The sequence below is a fragment of the Akebia trifoliata genome, chromosome 14 (genome assembly GCF_017979445.1).
Source record: "Akebia trifoliata isolate Shusen 1 chromosome 14, ASM1797944v1, whole genome shotgun sequence".
Taxonomy (NCBI): Eukaryota; Viridiplantae; Streptophyta; class Magnoliopsida; order Ranunculales; family Lardizabalaceae; genus Akebia; species Akebia trifoliata.
In genome coordinates, this window is record NC_141388.1 from 28,526,169 (window position 1) to 28,545,571 (window position 19,403).

Below are 19,403 nucleotides of genomic sequence, written 5' to 3' on the forward strand. Positions count from 1 at the left end.
CAATGTGTCTTAAACTCCTATCAAAACATGCCACGTAGACACCAATGGAATCTTGGCTCTTTTGATTATGGAACTATCCAAATCTATCAACTAATAGGTTAATACTATAGAAAAGTGATTTACTGTTTGAATGCCCTCAAGGAGATATAAAAAAGAGTGTTAATTAACCCCAACGGGTTGGCTCAGTAGCAATTTTGAACCGATAAACAATGAAAGTCCGTAGGTCGTGAATTCGATACTCAATATGAGCATTAATTCTTCAAGGGTCACTCACAAGGGTGCACCCTCACTTACCTAGTGCGTGTGATGTGCAGGTGTTACACGTGCCCCGAGACTGATCCTTGGACAAGACCATGGTCTATGGATTAGGCAAAGCCCAGATGCGAGGTTGGTTCGCTATCTACAGGATACCCAGTTATTAAAAAAATAGTTTTAATTTTTGACATAGTTTTAAAACACTTTTGAATCAACTTCAAAGTTGACTGGTCCAATTGACGTGATTGGATTTTGAGGTTCTTGTGCACCAAAATTTGAAAGAACCAACTCATTGAGCTTGATGTAAACAATGCACCTAGTTTGATAAGAAAATCAACCAAGATATTCTACAATACATAATAATTTTTGTGGATAGTAAAAGTTAAATACAATTTTATTTATAAAAAACTATTTTTAAATCTTTAAAGGTTTACATATTTTTATTTTACAATTTGATGAACATCGTTGTCGAGTACATGAATTTTAAAACTATGCTTTCTTTCGTGAGTAAGGGTAATCATGAGAAACAATATTAGGAGGTGGGAAAATCATTTCCCTAGGAGTTATTATTGAAATCCATCTTTCCCTTCTAGAGTGATTCCAACCAAGAGCTTTAAAAGTTGTCTTCAAGTAGACATTTTCTTCAATATGAAGGCTTCAAGTCACTTTTCTACTCCAATGTTTCCACCTTCAAATCATTAACCATAACTCTAAAACACTATTCAAACACATTAAAAAAAAGGAGAAATTATGAAAAAAATCCAAAAAAAAATTTATTTATCAAAAAGCATCTAATTTTTAAAAAATTAGAAAAAAGATAAAAATCCAGTTATTGAAAGACCAATTTATTCTCTCTCTTCACTTCTCTCTCCTCTACATTTATAAAAAAAAATCAAATTTTTTTCTAAATACCGGTCATTGAAAGACCGGTTTCTTCTCTTTCTCTCTCCTCTACATTTAAAAAAAAAATCAAATTTTTTTTTAAAATACCGGTCATTGAAAGACCGGTTTATTCTCTCTTCACTTCTTTATCCTCTTTCTCTCTCTTAATATTTTAAAAAAAATCTGACTACCCCATGGGCCACACTCAATCGACTCTCTTGATGTGACAAGTTCGAGAACCGTAGATCTATATGCTTCGGGATATACGATTCCCTCGAGATACACTTTTTATGAGGAAGTGCAGTTTTGTATCCCGAGGCATACAAATCTACAGTTCCCGAACTTGTCACGTCACCAGGGGTAGTCAGATTATCACAATTCATTTGGAAAACATTAATCAAACCTTATTAAAAAAATTGTTATAGATATTCAATTAATTTGAATACTTAAGAGGCAAGGCCAGAACCAAGATTTTGCCCACATGGGGGCAATTAAGAGTTGAATTTTTTTATGGGGGCAACTAAACGTGATTTTTTTTTTTTGTGTGGGGGCATTTAAGAGTGAAAATATTTTTTGGTGGGGGCAATGTCAACGGATTTTTTTATCTGTAGCTAATAACTGTTGCAATAGCTCATATACATCCTTTGGTTTTGAAGTTAACAAGTGCCAGACTAGCTTGGTTGGTAAAGTCTTTGGGTGATCATACCAAAGACCTGCGTTCAAATCCTGACAATATTGAGCTACAGAACTCATAAAAAATTGGCTTACCAATCAAAAAAAGAAACTTGAATACTTAACTCAATTATGGGGTCAACTTGATGAATTATGAGTTGAGTTGGTGAGTCAATGACTTTCGCTCATAATCAACATGTATCATTATTACCAAGTTCTTATTAAAAAATTTCAGGTTGGTTGGTACCGATCTCATTTTCCTCCCTTAAATTCTGTCTAACTAAAATTTATTTACCACAAACCAAGTCACATCGAAATTTCATAAAACTGAGTCTGTTCAACCGAGTTTGAAGGTTAATTGTCAGGTTTTAGTACGAGTCTACACCTATGTTATCTGGTTCGAAATAATGGTTCACGGTTCGCCACTTTAAAATAAAGAGAAGTGAAGAGAGAGAAGAAATTGGTCTTTCAATGACCGGTATTTTTAAAAAAATTCGATTTTTATTTATTTATAAATGTAGACGAGAGAAAAAGAGGAGAGAGAAATGAAGAGAGAGAAGAAACCGGTATTTCAATGATCGGAATTTAAAAAAAAAATCGATTTTTATTTATTTAAATGTAGAGGAGAGAGAAGTGAAGAGAGAGAAGAAACAGGTCTTTCAATGACCGGATTTTTATCTTTTTTTCTAATTTTTCAAAAATTAGATTCTTTTTGATAAATAAATTTTTTTTTTTTGATTTTTTTTTATAATTTTCCCTAAATTTTTTTTTTAATGTAAAATAGAAAAAGTGTTGCTATTGGCACTCCAATTTTTACTTATTACACTCCAATTATAACTAAATAAAAAAAAAAGAGAATTTTATTGGCACCCCAACTTTAACTTATTGCACCTCATTTTGTTAAATTATTTATTGCACCCCGATTAATTGATTTGGTTCGATTTTTAAAATATTAAATGAAAAGACTTTACAATTTGTAAGAGACGAAAGTGGTGTTTAAATCATGTTACATGAGAAGAGGAGGCTAAGATGAACATTTATACCAAAAAAAAAAAAAACATGAGACAATAGGTTTATTGAAAAAAATGAATAGTGATTTAAAGGGCTTCCTTCAAAATAAAGGACGCGTGGAGTTTGGTTCGGTTGCCAAAGCATCCATATTTGAAGTTTTATTTAAAGGACGGTTGAATTTTCTTTAAGGTGGAAGAGAAAAATTGAATTCTAGGGAAAATACACTACCAAACATTTAAAATTTATTTTTTTAATAAAATCAATTTTTCCACATATTTTCATGTCCAATCAAACAGGCCCTAAACGATTTCGTAACACGTGAGTGTTTGATACAAACAACACAGCATACGAGATGTACTTGACTTGGAAAAACAAGTAAGTGGGACAAAAAGACCGGCACGAGTTAGGCGTCAATAGAAAAGATAAAAGATGTAGCAACCCAACTTCTACGTTAATATTGAGTGAGGATCCTATGCTTCCGGGAACTACATTTAAACATAACTCCAGTTCTAGGATGTTCCATTTTCTTTTGGGCCAAGTGATCAATGAAATCTTGGCCCACTCAAGTATCATCTAATTCAAGATATATCAAATTGAGGAGATATAAAGGCATGTAACGTTGAATCTCATACGAATCTAATTGACCCTATGAACAAAGACTTATTAGAAAGCCAACAAGTGTTGGGAGTGATTGTTTGCTCACAGACATCGTTTTGACATGTGATGCTGATGACGTAAGTAATAAGAAGAAAATTTCTCTCTCTTACCCGCACATTAAATGTTTAGAAATCTTTATTTTTTTTATTTCAAATCTTAAAAAGTATTGTGGGATCCAAGTGGATTATTATATTGGCAATCTAAAATCATAACTTTTTAGGTTTCATGAAAAATTTCGCGGTAAAAAAAAAGGGAATTTTTTTTTTTTTTTTGAATTTAATCAATAGTGTTGAAAATGGATGATTACTGAACATCCAAATTTAAAATTAAAATACAATGGTGAAAAATAACTTTTATATATATATATATATTATATATATATATATATATATAGGGTCCCGTTCGACACCCTTAGTTTTACCACACACTTTAACAAACGCGTTTTGTCTTACATGGGTTAGAAATTTCGGAATGAGCTGATTTTTGGTGAGGATGATCTCTATGGTGAGGAGATCATCCTCACCAAAAATCAGCTCATTCCAAAACTTCTAACCCCATCAAAATTGATTTACAAAAAATGGACGGTCCACGATTTTTCAACGTGTAAACATGGGGCTAAACATTTCGGAATGGGCTGATTTTTGGGGAGGATGATCTTCTAATCATAGAGATCATCCTCACCAAAAATCAGCTCATTCCAAAACTTCTAACCCATGTAGGACAAAAAACGTTTGTTAAAGTGTGTGGTAAAACTTAGGGTGCTGAACATTTCCCATATATATATATATATAGGGAAATGTTTAGCACCCTAAGTTTTACCACACACTTTAACAAACATTTTTTGTCCTACATGGGTTAGAAGTTTTGGAATTGGCTGATTTTTGGTGAGGATGATCTCTATGATTAGAAGATCATCCTCCTCAAAAATCAGCCCATTCTGAAATGTTTAGCCCCATGTTTACACGTTGAAAAATCGTGGATCGTCCATTTTTTGTAAACCATTTTTGATGGGGTTAGAAGTTTTGGAATGAGCTGATTTTTGGTGAGGATGATCTCCTCACCAAAAATCAGCCCATTCCAAAACTTCTAACCAATGTAAGACAAAACACATTTGTTAAAATGTGTGGTAAAGCTTAGGGGGTCCCTTTCAGCAACAAACATTTTGGCAAACATTTTGGCAAAACATTTTTCAAAACATGGGTTAGAGGTTTTGGAATGGGCTGATTTTTGATGAGCATGATCTCTATGGTGAGGAGATCATCCTCATCAAAAATCAGCCTATTCCAAAACTTCTAACCCCATGTTTACAAGTTGGGAAATCGTGGACCGTCCATTTTTTGTAAGCCATTTTTGATGGGTAAGAGGTTTTGGAATGGGCTGATTTTTGGTGATGATGATCTCCTCACCGTAGAGATCATGCTCACCAAAAATCAGCCCATTCCAAAACCTCTAACCCATATTTTGAAAAATGTTTTGCCAAAATGTTTGTCAAAATGTTTGTTGCTGAACATTTCCCATATATATATATATATATATTCAATGGCAAACTTTTTGGTAAAACATTTTTCAAAACTTGAGTTAGAAATTTTGGAATGGGCTGATTTTTGGTGAGGATGATATCTACGGTGAGGAGATCATCATCACCAAAAATCAGCCCATTCCAAAACTTTTAACACCATCAAAAACAGTTTACAAAAAATGGACGGTCCACGATTTTTCAACTTGTAAACATGGGTTAGAAGTTTTGGAATGGGCTGATTTTTGGTGAGGATGATCTCCTCACCATAGAGATCATCCTCACCAAAAATCAGCCCATTCCAAAACTTCTAACTCATGTTTTGAAAATATATATATATATATATATATATAGGGGCGTTCAATGGCAAACTTTTTAGCAAACTTTTTGGCAAAAACATTTTTCAAAACATGAGTTAGAAGTTTTGGAATGGGCTGATTTTTGGTGAGGATGATCTTTTGATGAGAATGATCTCTACAGTGAGAAGATCATCCTCACCAAAAATCAGCCCATTCCAAAACTTCTAACCCCATCAAAAATAGTTTACAAAAAATGGACGGTCCACGATTTTTCAACTGGTAAACATAGGTTAAAAGTTTTGGAATGAGCTGATTTTTGATGAGGATGATCTCCTCACCGTAGAGATCATCCTCACCAAAAACCAGCTCATTCCAAAACCTCTAACCCATGTTTTGAAAAATGTTTTGCCAAAAAGTTTGCCCTTGAACGCTACCCATATATATATATATAATTTCATCCTTTGCAACCATTTTGCATTGGATCATATTTTTGAAAGTGACAAGATGATCTTATTAGGAAATTTAGGTTTTTTACCATGGATAGGTGAGAAAAATTAACTTATTATTGCTGATGTCATCAGTGCCAAATGTCAAAATGGTGTTGGTTTGTGAGCAAACAATCACTCGGCGTAGTGGCCAAAACCCCCCTCTAAAAAGGGAGCAATCTTAAGTTCAAATTCCCCTCATTGATCCTTATCAAGTATGTGTGATTTGTAACGTATTGCATGTACCCTGAGGATTTAGGTGAGATATGGTGTTCTAAAAGGCCAGTTGTCTTCTCCTTATTAATTGGGTTTGGGCATCATTGAAAAAAAAAAAAAGCACTAACGAAGAATCTTATTGATCAATGAGGTATGGGACATCAAGAGATTGTCAAAATGTATTATATATTGGTTGAGTGATTGGGTTAGGAGCAACACGAGAGATGTAACCAATGAACCTTTAATTAGAAAATTGGGGAACCAATTCGTCTATGGATCCCATTTGTGTTCGATTGAGGTCCTTGAGTCATTAATGGGCAGATCTTTGATTGCGCCGATGCAACCATGACTTTTGGACATGGTTTTGGCCACATTGAATGGTCATCTTGATGGCATAATTGAAATAAAAGGATAAAAAATAATAATAATAATTTAGATCTAACAATGACACCACATAATGGTGCTCCATCCAAGATCGTGCACTCAATAGAGCTTATGCATTTATAATTCAATTCTTAGATGATCAGTACATGAACATCGATAAGGTATTTATAAATATTCTAATTAATGTAAACCACTCTCAATATTAAAATTTAAATACCCTAATTACCAATACTTCCTAATATAAATATACTAATATTCTAAATATCTCATTCTCTACCACAACTTATCACTGAGAAAAATTAATATATATATCTCATGCATCTTAATACAACACATCTTATTCTCTAAAAAACTGAAAAACATTGACACGAAATGAGATTTAGAGTGTACACTTACAACATTAGGTTGAGCTTCTAAATAATACTAAGTAAATTACAATGTGATATACAGTTTCTCTCCTTTTTTTTATGGCATCAAAAGAGAACCTCTGTTAGCCTACTAGATATGGATCATACAATGGAGATTCTATGGATCAGCCTTTCTTTTCCACACAACTACATCATTTTTTTGCTTTTTTTTTTTCTTTTTCTTTTATTTCCTCCTTTATTTTGCTGTACAGAAGGAAGTTACACTGAAGGCTTTGAATATGACTTCTGCTTACTCGAACACGTACAATTCGCCAGATTATCGTTAAGTGTCTGCAAAAAGGAAGAAACTTTGTGAGGTATAAGGAGTGTTGATTGAAGGGTCAATGTGGGTTTTGAGTAATTTTGTTTCCTTAGTACCTTGACCTGTTTTTGGAGATCTTTAATGTACTCCACAGCTATGTCTAACATGTCTGACGTGTTCGTTTGCTATAGATAAGAAACAGAGAACATTTAGAAGCCACAAACATTATTTAGTAATGTTTTTAAAAATTATTCTACCTTGTCTATGGTTGAAACAAGCTCTTGTAATTTTCTCATTCTTTCGCTAATCCGGGTTCTTCTCACCTGAAATTAGCTTGCTCAAGATATAAATATTCAGCACTAATGTGTTGATGAATTCGGGTTATGAACCAAAGAATCTCCTCCTTAATGTTGTAAAATTCTTAAGGATATAGATCTTTAACTAAACATTAGAACCAAATGAATCAAAAGATTCATGTTTGGCTCAAGAAAAGATAATCTACTTCCATTAAGAGATTTATTGCAAAATCGAAATCACTGAATCTAGATTACCATTCGAGATTCAGAATAACACCGCACAATGTTTTAAGAACCAGACTGATAATCGAACTGAAATTTTGCTCAACTGGTCGGACCAGGGTCCGACTGAGGTTCATATATATATATATATATATATATAGATATATATGGTCCCTTTCGGCAGCCAATGTTAGGGAGCCAACATGGAGCTAGTGCCTTTGCCCTACATGGGTTAGGAGTTTTGGAATGGGCTAATTTTTTGTGAGGATGATCTTTATGGTCAGCCCAATCTGAAACTTCTAACCCCATCAAAAGTGTCTTAGATTTGAGGGCCGTCGATTTTTTACTGTTAATTTGTAAACCAATTTTGATGGGGTTAGAAGTTTCAGATTGGGCTGATTTTTTGTGAGGGGTGATCTTCTCATCACAGAGATCATGCTCACAAAAAACCAGACCAATCCGAAACTTTTAAGTCATATGGGACAAATTTTGGCTCTCAACTTTGTCTCCCTAATGTTGGCTGCTGAACCCGACCCATATATAATTAAGATTTAAGCAGTTTTTTGTATTTATTTAAGGATTCATAAAAAATAAAAATAATTTAGACAATTTTCAGGTTTTATTATTAATATAGTTGCCAGAGTTGTAGTTTCAGTAGGTTTCTATACTTATTTGATACTAAAATTTTCAATATACATCTAAAATAATTAATTTTCAGATTTTCTAGTATTTCCCTGATTTTTTGCTAGAAAATCTAATAATGAGAGAATCTTCAACCTCATTGAAATCTACCAAATAAAAAAAATAAAAAAAATAAAAAAATCTTGTTGAAATCTGGAAATATTTCTAAATTTCTAAAACCAGTCCATAGAGAAGAACGGTTTTCACGGTTGAACTTAAAAAAATTGCTAGTTCCTTATTGAATAACAGTTCCTAGATAACTGAACTGATAAATATTAAAATTCCGATGGGACCGTCGGTCCGATCCACTTTTTAAAACAAACACTGACTATGCATGCATGCCATGAATGCGGGGTGTGTGTGTGTGTGTGGAGGGCGGGTGTTCACTTGAACAGTTGGAAAAATGTCACGGGTATACTTAAGGGAAACGGAAATGGGAGCAGATGAGTTTTGAGCCATTGGACATTTTGAGATAAAATGACAAAAAGATCATATAGATGATGAAGAGATGAAAAAATTAGCGAAATAGAAGATTTACCCTCTCTGCGATGCTTCGTGGGTGAGTAGCACAACCACGCTTGGCTCGGATCTTACAAGGAACAGAGTCCTGGTATTGCATAATGGCAGCCCTCTCTGCCGAAGTCCTTGGCAAACTAAAATGGTGGGTTAAACCAGGAGTGTGATTTCCAGCCTCTCCATTCTGATAAACAATAACAACATTATTCATCAAAATTCAAAACTAGGCAATAAGATAAGAAACAGAGAAAATTTTAGACAGCTGCTATAGGCACCCCAACTTTTACTTATCACACCCCAATTACAATAAAGAAAATAAGTAAAACTTGGGGTGCCAATAGAAACTCTCTCGTTTTTTTTTTCTTCTAGATTTCTAGTTTTTGGGTTTAGGAATTTATATGATCCTAATCATAATTGTAAACTACTGAAGTTGTTTGAATGAGTGTTATAATGTTTTTGTGATGTTGAGATTATAATTTGAACCAAACCTGAATAATATTTGAAGAGTGTGTTGGTGTGATAAATAATTTAAGAAATTGGGGTGTATTCAGTAATAGTTGGGGTGCCAATAGCATATCTCAAATTTTATCTGATGGGTTTAGCATTAGTACCTGATTCTCTGACGGGTTTAAACCAGAAATGATTTTTCCATTGATATCTCTAACTCTTTTGACGTCAGCGTAATTCTCGAATGTGGAGTGGTCCCAAGAACCAATCGGAAAGTTGGGGATGTATCGATTGCTACCATCACCATTTCCCAAGCTTCCATCGTCAACACTACTCGGTCCAATGGTCTCGTTCCCAATTTCGGATATTTGAGACATTAGCCCAGATGAAGAAGGGGGCCCAGGCGGGAAGTTCATCTGACCCCTCATCATGCTGTAGCCTGCTAGTCGCTAAGACTCAGATTTTCAGTATTTCATTCTCTTTCACTAATATTGAAGTTGAGAAACTTAATCATCAATTGTAAAAATGAAAGATATCCAAGGTTCGGGCATGTAAGTCATGGTTTCAAAGACAATTGTAGCAGAAAAGTGAAGTTTCTTGACATGTATTATGTGAAATTTGCACAAATTAAGTATGGAAATATTTTCTAAAATGTTGGCAACTAATATTGAAGTTTGAGTAACTCGATTGATTACTAAAATGAAAGTTATTGGTTCAGGTGTATAATTTATAGTTGCAAAGATGAATATTTAGATGAAACACGTGAAATCTGAGGAAATTATACATAAAAATACTGTTTAAAATGCTGGGAAATTAGGATTGAAGCTTGAGCCACTTCATTGATTACTAAAATGAATATTATCCGTGATTCTAGTATAAAATTCATAGTTGCAAAGACAAATATTTAGATGAAACGCGAAGTTTCTTGACATCTGTTATGTGATATCCGAACAAATTAAGCATGAAAATATTATCTAAGAATAATGCTGTAGTGACCTCAAGATTGGACCTCACATCGCACACCCTGACGTGAAAGTGTATGGGAAACATAGATGCTTTCCTTGAGATACAAGTGTAAAAGCATCTATGGTTCCTATCCACTTTCACTTCAAAATGTGTGATATGAGGTCACTCTAGCTCGACTCATTGTCTAAAACACTGAGAAACCGAGATTGAATTTTGAGCAACTTATTGATTGTTAAAATGAAATATATAAAATTAATGGTGGCAAAGATGAATATTTAGACGAAAAGCAAAGTTTCTTGACATCTGTTCTGAAAATTTGAACATCAAAATATTTTCTAAAATGCTGGGAAATTAAGATTTAAGTTTGAGCACTTGATCGATTACTAAATCAAATGTTGTTGGTGATTCTGACATAAAATTCATATGTGTTGCGCAATCTGACCAAATTAAACATGAACATATTTTTTTAAATGCTTGGCAACTAAGATTTGAGTTGGATCAACTTAATTATTTACTAAAACGAAAATTATTGGCTGATTCTGGTAGATAATTCATAGCTGCAAAGTTTCTCGACACAATAACATCTGTTATGTGAAATCTGAGCAAATTAGGTATGGAAATATTTCTAAATGCTTGGAAACTACAATTGAAGTTTTGAGCGACTTAATTGATTACTAAAACGAAAATTAATGGCTAATTCTGGCTTATAATTCAGAACTGCAAAGACAAATATTTAGACAAAAATTCAAAGTTTCTCAACATCTGTAATGCGAAATCATGTGCAATTTAAACATGAAAATGTTTGATATCTTTAACTGACATGTCCTTCAATTACCAAACAAAAGGAAAGAAAAAAAAATCATAATGAGAAGAGAAGAAATGTACCATTTTCGACAGTTAAATTGGAGATTAATCCAGCAGGAGAGCTACTGTGCCTGATAAGATTAGAACAATTACCACTCCCCATCTTCATCTGGTGATGATTATGTTCCAAACCAATCGAATTTGAGGTTTGATTCAACACAGGTGGCAGTGTTTGATACACCAATTGGGAAGCTTGAGAATACCCATTTTGCTCCGATTCGTGCTCTACCGATCCCCCAATAAACTGAGGGCTTCTGTTATTAATCAAAGGAGATTTCTCTCCAATCTCACGAAGATCGGAAGAACCCGAATTGCCACGACCATGAGACATGAGCCTTGCAAGCATTCTCTCTGTTTCAGGGCTTGAAGATCCATGATGAGAAGAAGGAATGAAATCATCACATCCTTCACTCTCTCCATCTCCTTCTATGAAATTGGCTATCAAAGAACTTGGAGCGGAGCGATACCTCATTAAACCAGAGTTCATTTGTTGCTGTTGTTGCTGTTTCTGCTGATGTTGATGATGAAGAAGATTGGAATCCATGATTGATTCTATTCTTTCAATCTCCTCAGCTCCACTTGAAATTTTTTGATCTTCTTTTTTTTTTTTTTTTTTTTTGTTTTCCTTTTTTAGTAGATCGAATCAAATCTCATCAGCAGAGGAAGAAATTACCCAAAGAAACAGAACCAATCATTGTTTCTATAATCCTCTAGAACAAAAAAAATAAATAAATAACTTTTTCACACAGATCAATCCTGAAAACCAACCTAAGAAATCTCTGTTCTGAGTCTTGTTGAAATTCAAAATCAATCTTTCAGTTCAGCTTCAAGAGATTAACAAGAAAATGACACCCAATGGAAATCCAAATCTTTTTTTTTTCCTCTCAAACCCAAACCTCAAAATCACTTTTTTTTGTCTGTCTTCTTGAATCTCAAAATCACTCACTCAGCTCAGCTTCAAAAGGATTAAACAAGAACAGAACACCAGATAGAAACCCAAATCTCTTTTTAACTTTTCTCACAAACCCCAAACTTTTTTTTTGATCTTTTGGTCTACCTCAACCTCAAAATCAGTCTCTAAGTTCAGCTCATCTTCAAGAGATTAAACAAAAACAGCACACCTGATAGAAACCCAAATCCCTTTTCGATTTTACTCTCAAACCCAAAACACTATTTTTTTTTTTTTTTTTTAAGTCTTTTATCTTCTAGTTTTCTTGAATCTCAAAATCAATCACTCAACCAAGCTTCAAAAGGATAAAACAAGAACAAGACAAATCATAGAAACCCAAATCTCTTTTTTGATTTTTCTCTCAAACCCAAATATCTTTTCTTATCTTACAGTTTTCTTGAACCTCGAAATCAGTCACTCAGCTCAGCCTCAGCTTCAACAAGAACAGAAAAATAAAAAGAGAAAGACAGAACCTAACAGAAAACCCAAATCTCCCTCTTTTCTGTCAAAGCACCGAAATCAACGAAAATCAATTAAATTTCCAAACAGAGAAAAGCTGGTTTCCACTGTTGTTGGTGTTGATGGCAGTGAAAGAAAGCCAAAAACGAAAAAAAACTTGCAGAGCAGACTCTCTGTGATCCCACCCAGAAAACAAAACCAAATTCTCATCCATCCAATCCATCCATTACTCTCATATATTTATTTTCTCATATTACCAATAATACCCTTGTTTCTCATCAATACTCCCAAAATGCCACACTACTTGAATGACAGTAATGGAGAGTGACGTCATCATATGAATTGACTAAAATACCCTAAAACTGGATGCTAATTCAGAATGATCCAGCTTATGAGATAACCCTGTTTTATCCATTTTTGGTACTAAGCAAAGGTTTTTTAAAATAGAAAAAAGTTGTCTCAGATTCAAAGTTAAGGATACTTCGCTTATGAGTTAAGCAGACTTACCCTAAATAAAATTGTGGTCCCATTACTCCAATCAAAACCATTATTAAAATATTTTTTAATAAAATATAATTATAATTTCTTTAATTTAAAATTTAAAATAAAAGTTTAAAACTTAAAAGAGTAAAAGTGAGGATAAATAATTACCGACATTTTGAAATAATAGACATTATAAAGATATAATATAAATATTTTTTAAGTCAAACATTTGGATAACATTGTTAGTGTATAACGGTTGTTATTTGTGGAAGTAAAGGTTGTTAAGTATTGAAAGGTAGTTATTTCTAAAAAGAAAGAAAATGGAGTCATTGATGTTACTTTTATAACAACTATTATTTATTAGTCTAGAAGATTATTTTAGATCATAAGTAGTAGTTAATAAGTCAAGATAAGGTTTTAAATTTGGACCATTTCATCCAAAACTCGGATGATCGTTACAAAGGTAATTCAAAATGATATAGAGTTGAGGTAATCATTGATTGCTTTTTCGCCCATATTATTTTATAATGTATCTCAATCTCATTCAATTGTCGTTGAAAAGCACTCAAACACGATTCTTTAATTTAAAGCCCACAAATATGGAGCACTTTATCATAAGTTTAACAGAAGTAATCAACTTTTTACTTGAAGAACTATGAAAGAAATGAAAAATGTATTGAAACTTTAAATGTGATAAAGAAAGACGAAGCGTAGGGATTTCTTATCTTCTCTTTTTTTATTTTATTTTTTATGAAGTGGATATCCAGACCCGTAGGCTCGACCACCAAAGAGAGAGCCAACTTAGCCTTTTAAAGCGTCACATCTCAACCAAAATCACTCGGCTATATGCAATAACCCACAAACCATACATACTTCGTAAATCAAAATAAATCTATAGTGGTGGCCAATGAGGGGTCTTGTCAAGACCTCTCCCTTTTCAGAGGGTCGCCTTGGCCTTCTCTCTCGATACCTTTTGCCAATCACATAATTTTAAATTGAGTGTTGATTTTCTAACTAGAAAATCTCCACTAAGTCAATAATTGGCTGACGTGGCATGGACATAGAACCATAGATCTTTTTCCTCGGGATACACAATTGCACATCCCCATAAAACATGTACAGTTGTTTTTCCCGAGGAAAAAGATTTATAGTTTCGTGTCCGTGCCACGTTAGCCGAGTATTGATCAAGTGAAGACTTTCTAGTTAGCATCATTATTCTTTTAAAATAAAAAATGCTTTCTGGACTAACTTGGTAAGTAAAAAAGCCTTGTTAAAGCTCATTCCCTATCAAAACAAAAAAATCGAAAAAAACCTTGAGATTTGTTAGGCATCTCAAGGTCAAGGTCTAACAAATCTCAAGGTTTTGTTCTGTCAGTAGATGAGCCTTAGCTAGTAAACATGGCTAGTTGGACTCTTTAAAACTAAGATAAAAAATTGAAAATTTTGAAGTATGGATGAACTAGTAGTTTTAACGAAAAATATAACAATTATTATTTATTTACTTAGCCTTTATAACTTTAATGTGGAAAAAATTAATTACAAGATAAATATTATAAATATGAAAGTAAATGTAACTTATAAAAAAATTGATTTTTTTATAATACGATAATAGTTAATATCATGTAAAATACCATTTAGAAAGTGGTAAATGATGATAATAAAAAGTGAAAATGTTATTTATTTATCTTTTACCATGATAATGTTGTTGTTAATACCATACTTTAACGTATTATTTGTTGTGCAATTGATAATTTATTTTACCTATAGCATAGTGACATAGCTATTATTATATTACGAATTTTAGAACAAAGAACTTCCATTCCATGAAATGGGCCATAATAGTCCTCTAAAAAGCTCTCTGTTAAATTTAATAAGCCCCTTAATATTAAAATAAATAAAAAATTCCATCAAAAGTTATTTCATGATATCACTTAGATAGATATAAATTACATTGAATTGAATACTTTATATGAAAATCTTGTGGATGAGAATGTTTAGCAATATATACATAGGATCAAGATCAAAAGCCAACTATTTGGCCAACGTGTTTTGTCGTATATGGGTTAGAAGTTTTGGAATGAGCTAATTTTTTGTGAGGACAATCTCTATGGTGAGGAGATCATCATCAACAAAAATTAGACCATTCTGAAACTTCTAACCCTAGTTTACAGGTTGGAGATTTGTGGATCATCCATTTTTTATAACTCAAGCTCTTACTAAAGAAATGTTGAAGTTCATACTTTAGTCGATGTAATTCTTTCTTTTGAGAAATGTAAAGGTGAAATTCAATAATTGAAAGCTTGCTTATAGGAAAAATAGATACTAGGGAATTAGGATCCACCATTTTCTTCTCCATACTCTAATAAGCTCTTTTGCAAAGTTTATTTTGATCTAGTCATAAAATCATGTTGTGTAAATTTATTGTATTATATTTTTGGTGATTTCTATTTTTAGGGTTACTAAAAGAGAATTATGGAGTATTTTCGCAAGGATTTTTTTTTTTTTTTTCTATTTTGAGATTTTATATTTTTCGGGAGATAGATGCATTTAGTAACTCATGATTTTATAAATAGAGATTTCTAGGAGTGTAAAAACTCAAGGAAAAATAGTGATATTCTTGTTCTGATCGGTGAATGTAGGCATACTACTGAATCACGTAAGTCCTACTATTTTTCGTGTGTAATTTTTTGTTCTCTTTACTATATGTTATTTCACAAATTGGTATCAGAGCCAATCAGGTTCGTATGGAGAGTTAGTACTAGGGATTGCAATTTTTCCTTGCCCATATAGGGTTGGATTTTCATAATTTTATATGATTTCCATATAGAAAATGAAAAATTGATTCGATTTCGGGACGCAGATGATTTTAATATATCTCGCCCCGCTTATATATTAAGCTATTATAAAAAAGTGTCACTTTGCTAAGTGGTAAGATATGTGGAAAGTTGTTCCAAATCTTACTTTCAAACCTCCACCCATACTTCTTTACCTATTATAAAAATATATAATATAGCTAGTATTGGCACTTAGGTTTAACTTATTGTACCCCAATTTCTTAAATTATTTATTACACCCTGATTAAAGATTAAAACACACCATTCAAATACTAAAAAAGGGTGGGTGGGGCTTAGAAATATGATTAGGCACAGGGATGGGCCAAAAAAATCATACCTGAGTCAAGGTTAGGGTAATCAATTATAATCGAGGCCAGAGACAAGTTTAGCTAAACCTGGCCAAACACACCCTTTTGTCATCCCTAGTTAGTATAGATTGACTGTGTGTTTATGAGATTATACTTTATTTTCATTTGGTATTTAATATGATGGTAGTGAAAAGCTTGAACACAAAATTTGCAGTCGAGAGATTTGATGGGAATGACAATTTCAATTTGTGTCAAAGAAGGGTAAAGGACATCTTGGTTCACAAAGGCCTAATTAGAGCTTTGAAAGGGAAGTTCGATAAACTAGATAATATAACAGATGTAGATTAGGAAGACATTGCAAGAACGATTAACATTATCTGACTTATCTTGTAGATAACATTTTATTTATTATGGAGGACTCGACAACGAAATTATGTGAGAAGTTGAAAATCTCTACATGGTTAAGAGCTTGACCAACAAGTTATTTTTGAAAAGGCAATTATATACCTAAAGATGGTAAATGATGCAAATCTGGAACACATGAATGTTTTTAATTAGATCTTGTATCAACTAAACAAAGTTGATATTAAGTTAGAGGAAGAAAACAAGGCCCTTATATTTCTTTTCTCACTTTCATATTCCTAAGACAATTTGGTGATGACGCTTCTGTATAAGGAAAAATATGGTGAAGTTAGAAGATGTCAAAATAGCTCTCCTATTAAACGATATTCAAAGGAGGTCAAATCTTGAAGATAATGATCAAGGTTTGATTGCTCATGGAGGGACTTAACGACAAATGACTTCAAATAGAGATCTGAAAATAGTATAAGTAGATCCAAAATGAATAAGGGTAATATACAATGCTACTATTGCAAGAAACATGGTCACATCATAAAGCATTGTCCGGCTTGTGCGAAAAAAATTAAAAAAAAAATGGAATAGTTCTAATAGTGCCACTATTATACTAAAAAGTGATGATGACTACATAGATGTTCTCATAGTTTATAAAGTTATGCACACTTTTTCTCTTGATGAGTGGATATTAGATTCAAGTTGTTCAAGTAATATCTTAAAAATCTATTTTGTATCTCGAGGTGATTGATTGTTATACTATGTGCATCTCTAAGAATTTTAATAAATATTTAGAATTGATTTTAATATAATATTTGAATAGGCGAGTTAAAAAAAAATTAGCATATCCCTCGACAAATGTGTACAAGTGATCAATCAAATTATGAGTTTTTTATAAATGACATTTTAGAAATATCTGAGTAAATCGTTAGATTTGTATCGAAAACTTATCCAAAATGGATGTAAGTTTGTGTAAATTGAAGTATTGAGTAATTATTAACAAAAAAAATAATTATATAAATTACCATTATTGATATCATATAAATACCAAACTTAAGAGAGAAAATTAGATTTCTCTTTCTTCTTCAATATAGAATATCCAAACCCTAGACCTTCAAACAACAATTTGAACACCTTAGGAAGAGAACCAACAGTTAATAAAGAAAAGAAATTTTTTTGTCTCATCGAGGTCTTCGTTAAAGTGCTTGCATTGGGACAAAAAACAGTTGGGGTTTCAAGCAAGGAGCTTTTTGAGAATCATTTTTAATGAAAGTATATTATAAAATTTGTAAAACAAGTAGGAAATCTTCCCTTCTACCTTTTAGTTGTTAATTTTTTTAAGAAATGTAGATTTGTCAAAGGTGTTCTATTGAAGTTTCTTACTTAGGGTTGATTTACTTTAAATCATGCATGTGTTAGGCGTTTGATTCCATAGATTTATTTTTATTTAAGTTAAATAAGTTGCTTTTACATTACCTTACAAATTCTAAGGAAAAAAATAGGATAACACAAGTTTTGGCAAAGTTTTTAAGAAAAACTCAAGAATAAATTTCACAGAACGCATATCTCACCTTTCGATCACTATAATGACCTGATCACTATAATAGCAACCTCCTAATCGCTATAATAGTGATTTCCTTATCGTTATTATTTTTTTTTTTTTGTGCTAGAAACATTTTTAACACAGTGTCAGATACATTCTAGCATAGTATCATACACATTCTAGCAAATTATTTTTATTAAAAATATTTAAGTAAATGCTTTATTTACTTTAATTTTTTTTAATGAAAAAAAGAGAATATCCCACATTTGAAAATAATAAAAATAGTTTAAAAATCAAAATCTAATTTTTGGGTTCAAGAACAAAATGTGGACTTTCATTATATACTAAAAATAATTTAAAAACCAAAATCCCTTATTTTCTTTGACCTTCCCTTCAAATTAAGCTCCAAAAATTATATAATATAAAATCTCATAATTAAGACTTTCATTAAAAATTTATTTTACGTTTGAAGAACTTTGAAAAATCACATTTTTGACATTTAGCCAATTTTCACAAATTTTCACAACTTCAACTATTTAGTATTTTATAGTATTTTTCAAATCTTTTCTACTCAACGACAATAAAGCATAGAGAGCTGAGGTGTCATACGAACCAAAGTGAGGACCTTTGTTTAAGCTCTCCTTCAGTCTATGTAATCTTTTCCTTATACAATATAGGGAAAAACACATGACCTTGACTGAAAACACAATCCAACAATCAGGATTTACATGATTTAGATAATGTATCTTCTCATCAATCACCCATCATTTTGAATACAAATGTATGGAAATAAATTAATATAATAAGCAACTTTCAAGATTAGCATTTGAAGCTTTTCATGTAGCTCAATGGGTATCTCTTAATTGTTTACCAAGGGAGCTCAAGCTCTTACTAAAAAAAGGTTGAAGTTCATACTTTAGTAGATGTAATTCTTTCTTTTGAGAAATGAAAAGGTGAAGTTCAATAATGGAAAGCTTACACATAGGAAAAAGGATACTAGGGAATTAGGATCCACTATTTTCTTCCCCATACTCAGTAAGCTCTCTTTCAAAGTTTATTTTGATCTAGTCATAAAATCATGTTGTGTAAATTTCTTGTACTCTATTTTTGGTGGTTTCTATTTTTAGGGTTACTAAAAGAGAATTGTGGAATATATCTTCAGAATTTTTTTTTTTTAATATTTTGAGGTTTTCTATTTTTCGGAAGATAGATGCATTTAGCAACTCACGATTTTATAAATAGAGATTTCTAGGATTATAAAAACTCAAGGAAAAATAATGATGTTTTTGTTCTGATCCGTGGGCGTAGGCACACTAATTAACCACGTAAATCCTACTATTTTCTCATGTGTAATTTTTTCTATTTACTATTTGTTATTTCACAAATTGAAATCAAACCAATCGGGTTCATACGGAGAATTAGTACTAGGGATTGCAAT

General features: G+C 32.2%; 1 protein-coding gene across 2 annotated transcripts; it reads right to left on the reverse strand.

Annotated features, from left to right (window-relative positions):
- Positions 1-6,667: 6,667 nt before the first annotated feature.
- On the reverse strand, positions 6,668-12,659 carry LOC147386669 (transcription factor bHLH130-like). Of its 2 annotated transcripts, XM_086422990.1 has the most exons (6): positions 11,060-12,659; positions 9,373-9,647; positions 8,784-8,945; positions 7,304-7,369; positions 7,163-7,231; positions 6,668-7,075 (listed from the first exon to the last, which is right to left on the reverse strand). In XM_086422990.1, exons 1-6 carry the CDS (start codon positions 11,580-11,582, stop codon positions 7,004-7,006), a joined length of 1,167 nt encoding a protein of 388 aa, XP_086279116.1. In that variant the 5' UTR covers positions 11,583-12,659; the 3' UTR covers positions 6,668-7,003. The 2 variants fall into 2 exon arrangements, with proteins under 2 accessions (XP_086279116.1, XP_086279117.1); XM_086422991.1 differs by lacking the exon at positions 7,304-7,369.
- Positions 12,660-19,403: the final 6,744 nt, after the last annotated feature.

What these genes read in the sequence shown, in the direction of transcription:
- LOC147386669 (XM_086422990.1), bottom strand. Translation starts at nt 11,582, where the DNA reads ATGGATTCCAATCTTCTTCATCATCAACATCAGCAGAAACAGCAACAA. An exon ending in CAATTTAACTGTCGAAAATG is followed by an intron (nt 9,648 to 11,059) that starts GTACATTTCTTC and finishes AGCGACTAGCAG; the next exon opens with GCTACAGCATGATGAGGGGT. An exon ending in TAAACCCGTCAGAGAATCAG is followed by an intron (nt 8,946 to 9,372) that starts GTACTAATGCTA and finishes ATTGTTTATCAG; the next exon opens with AATGGAGAGGCTGGAAATCA.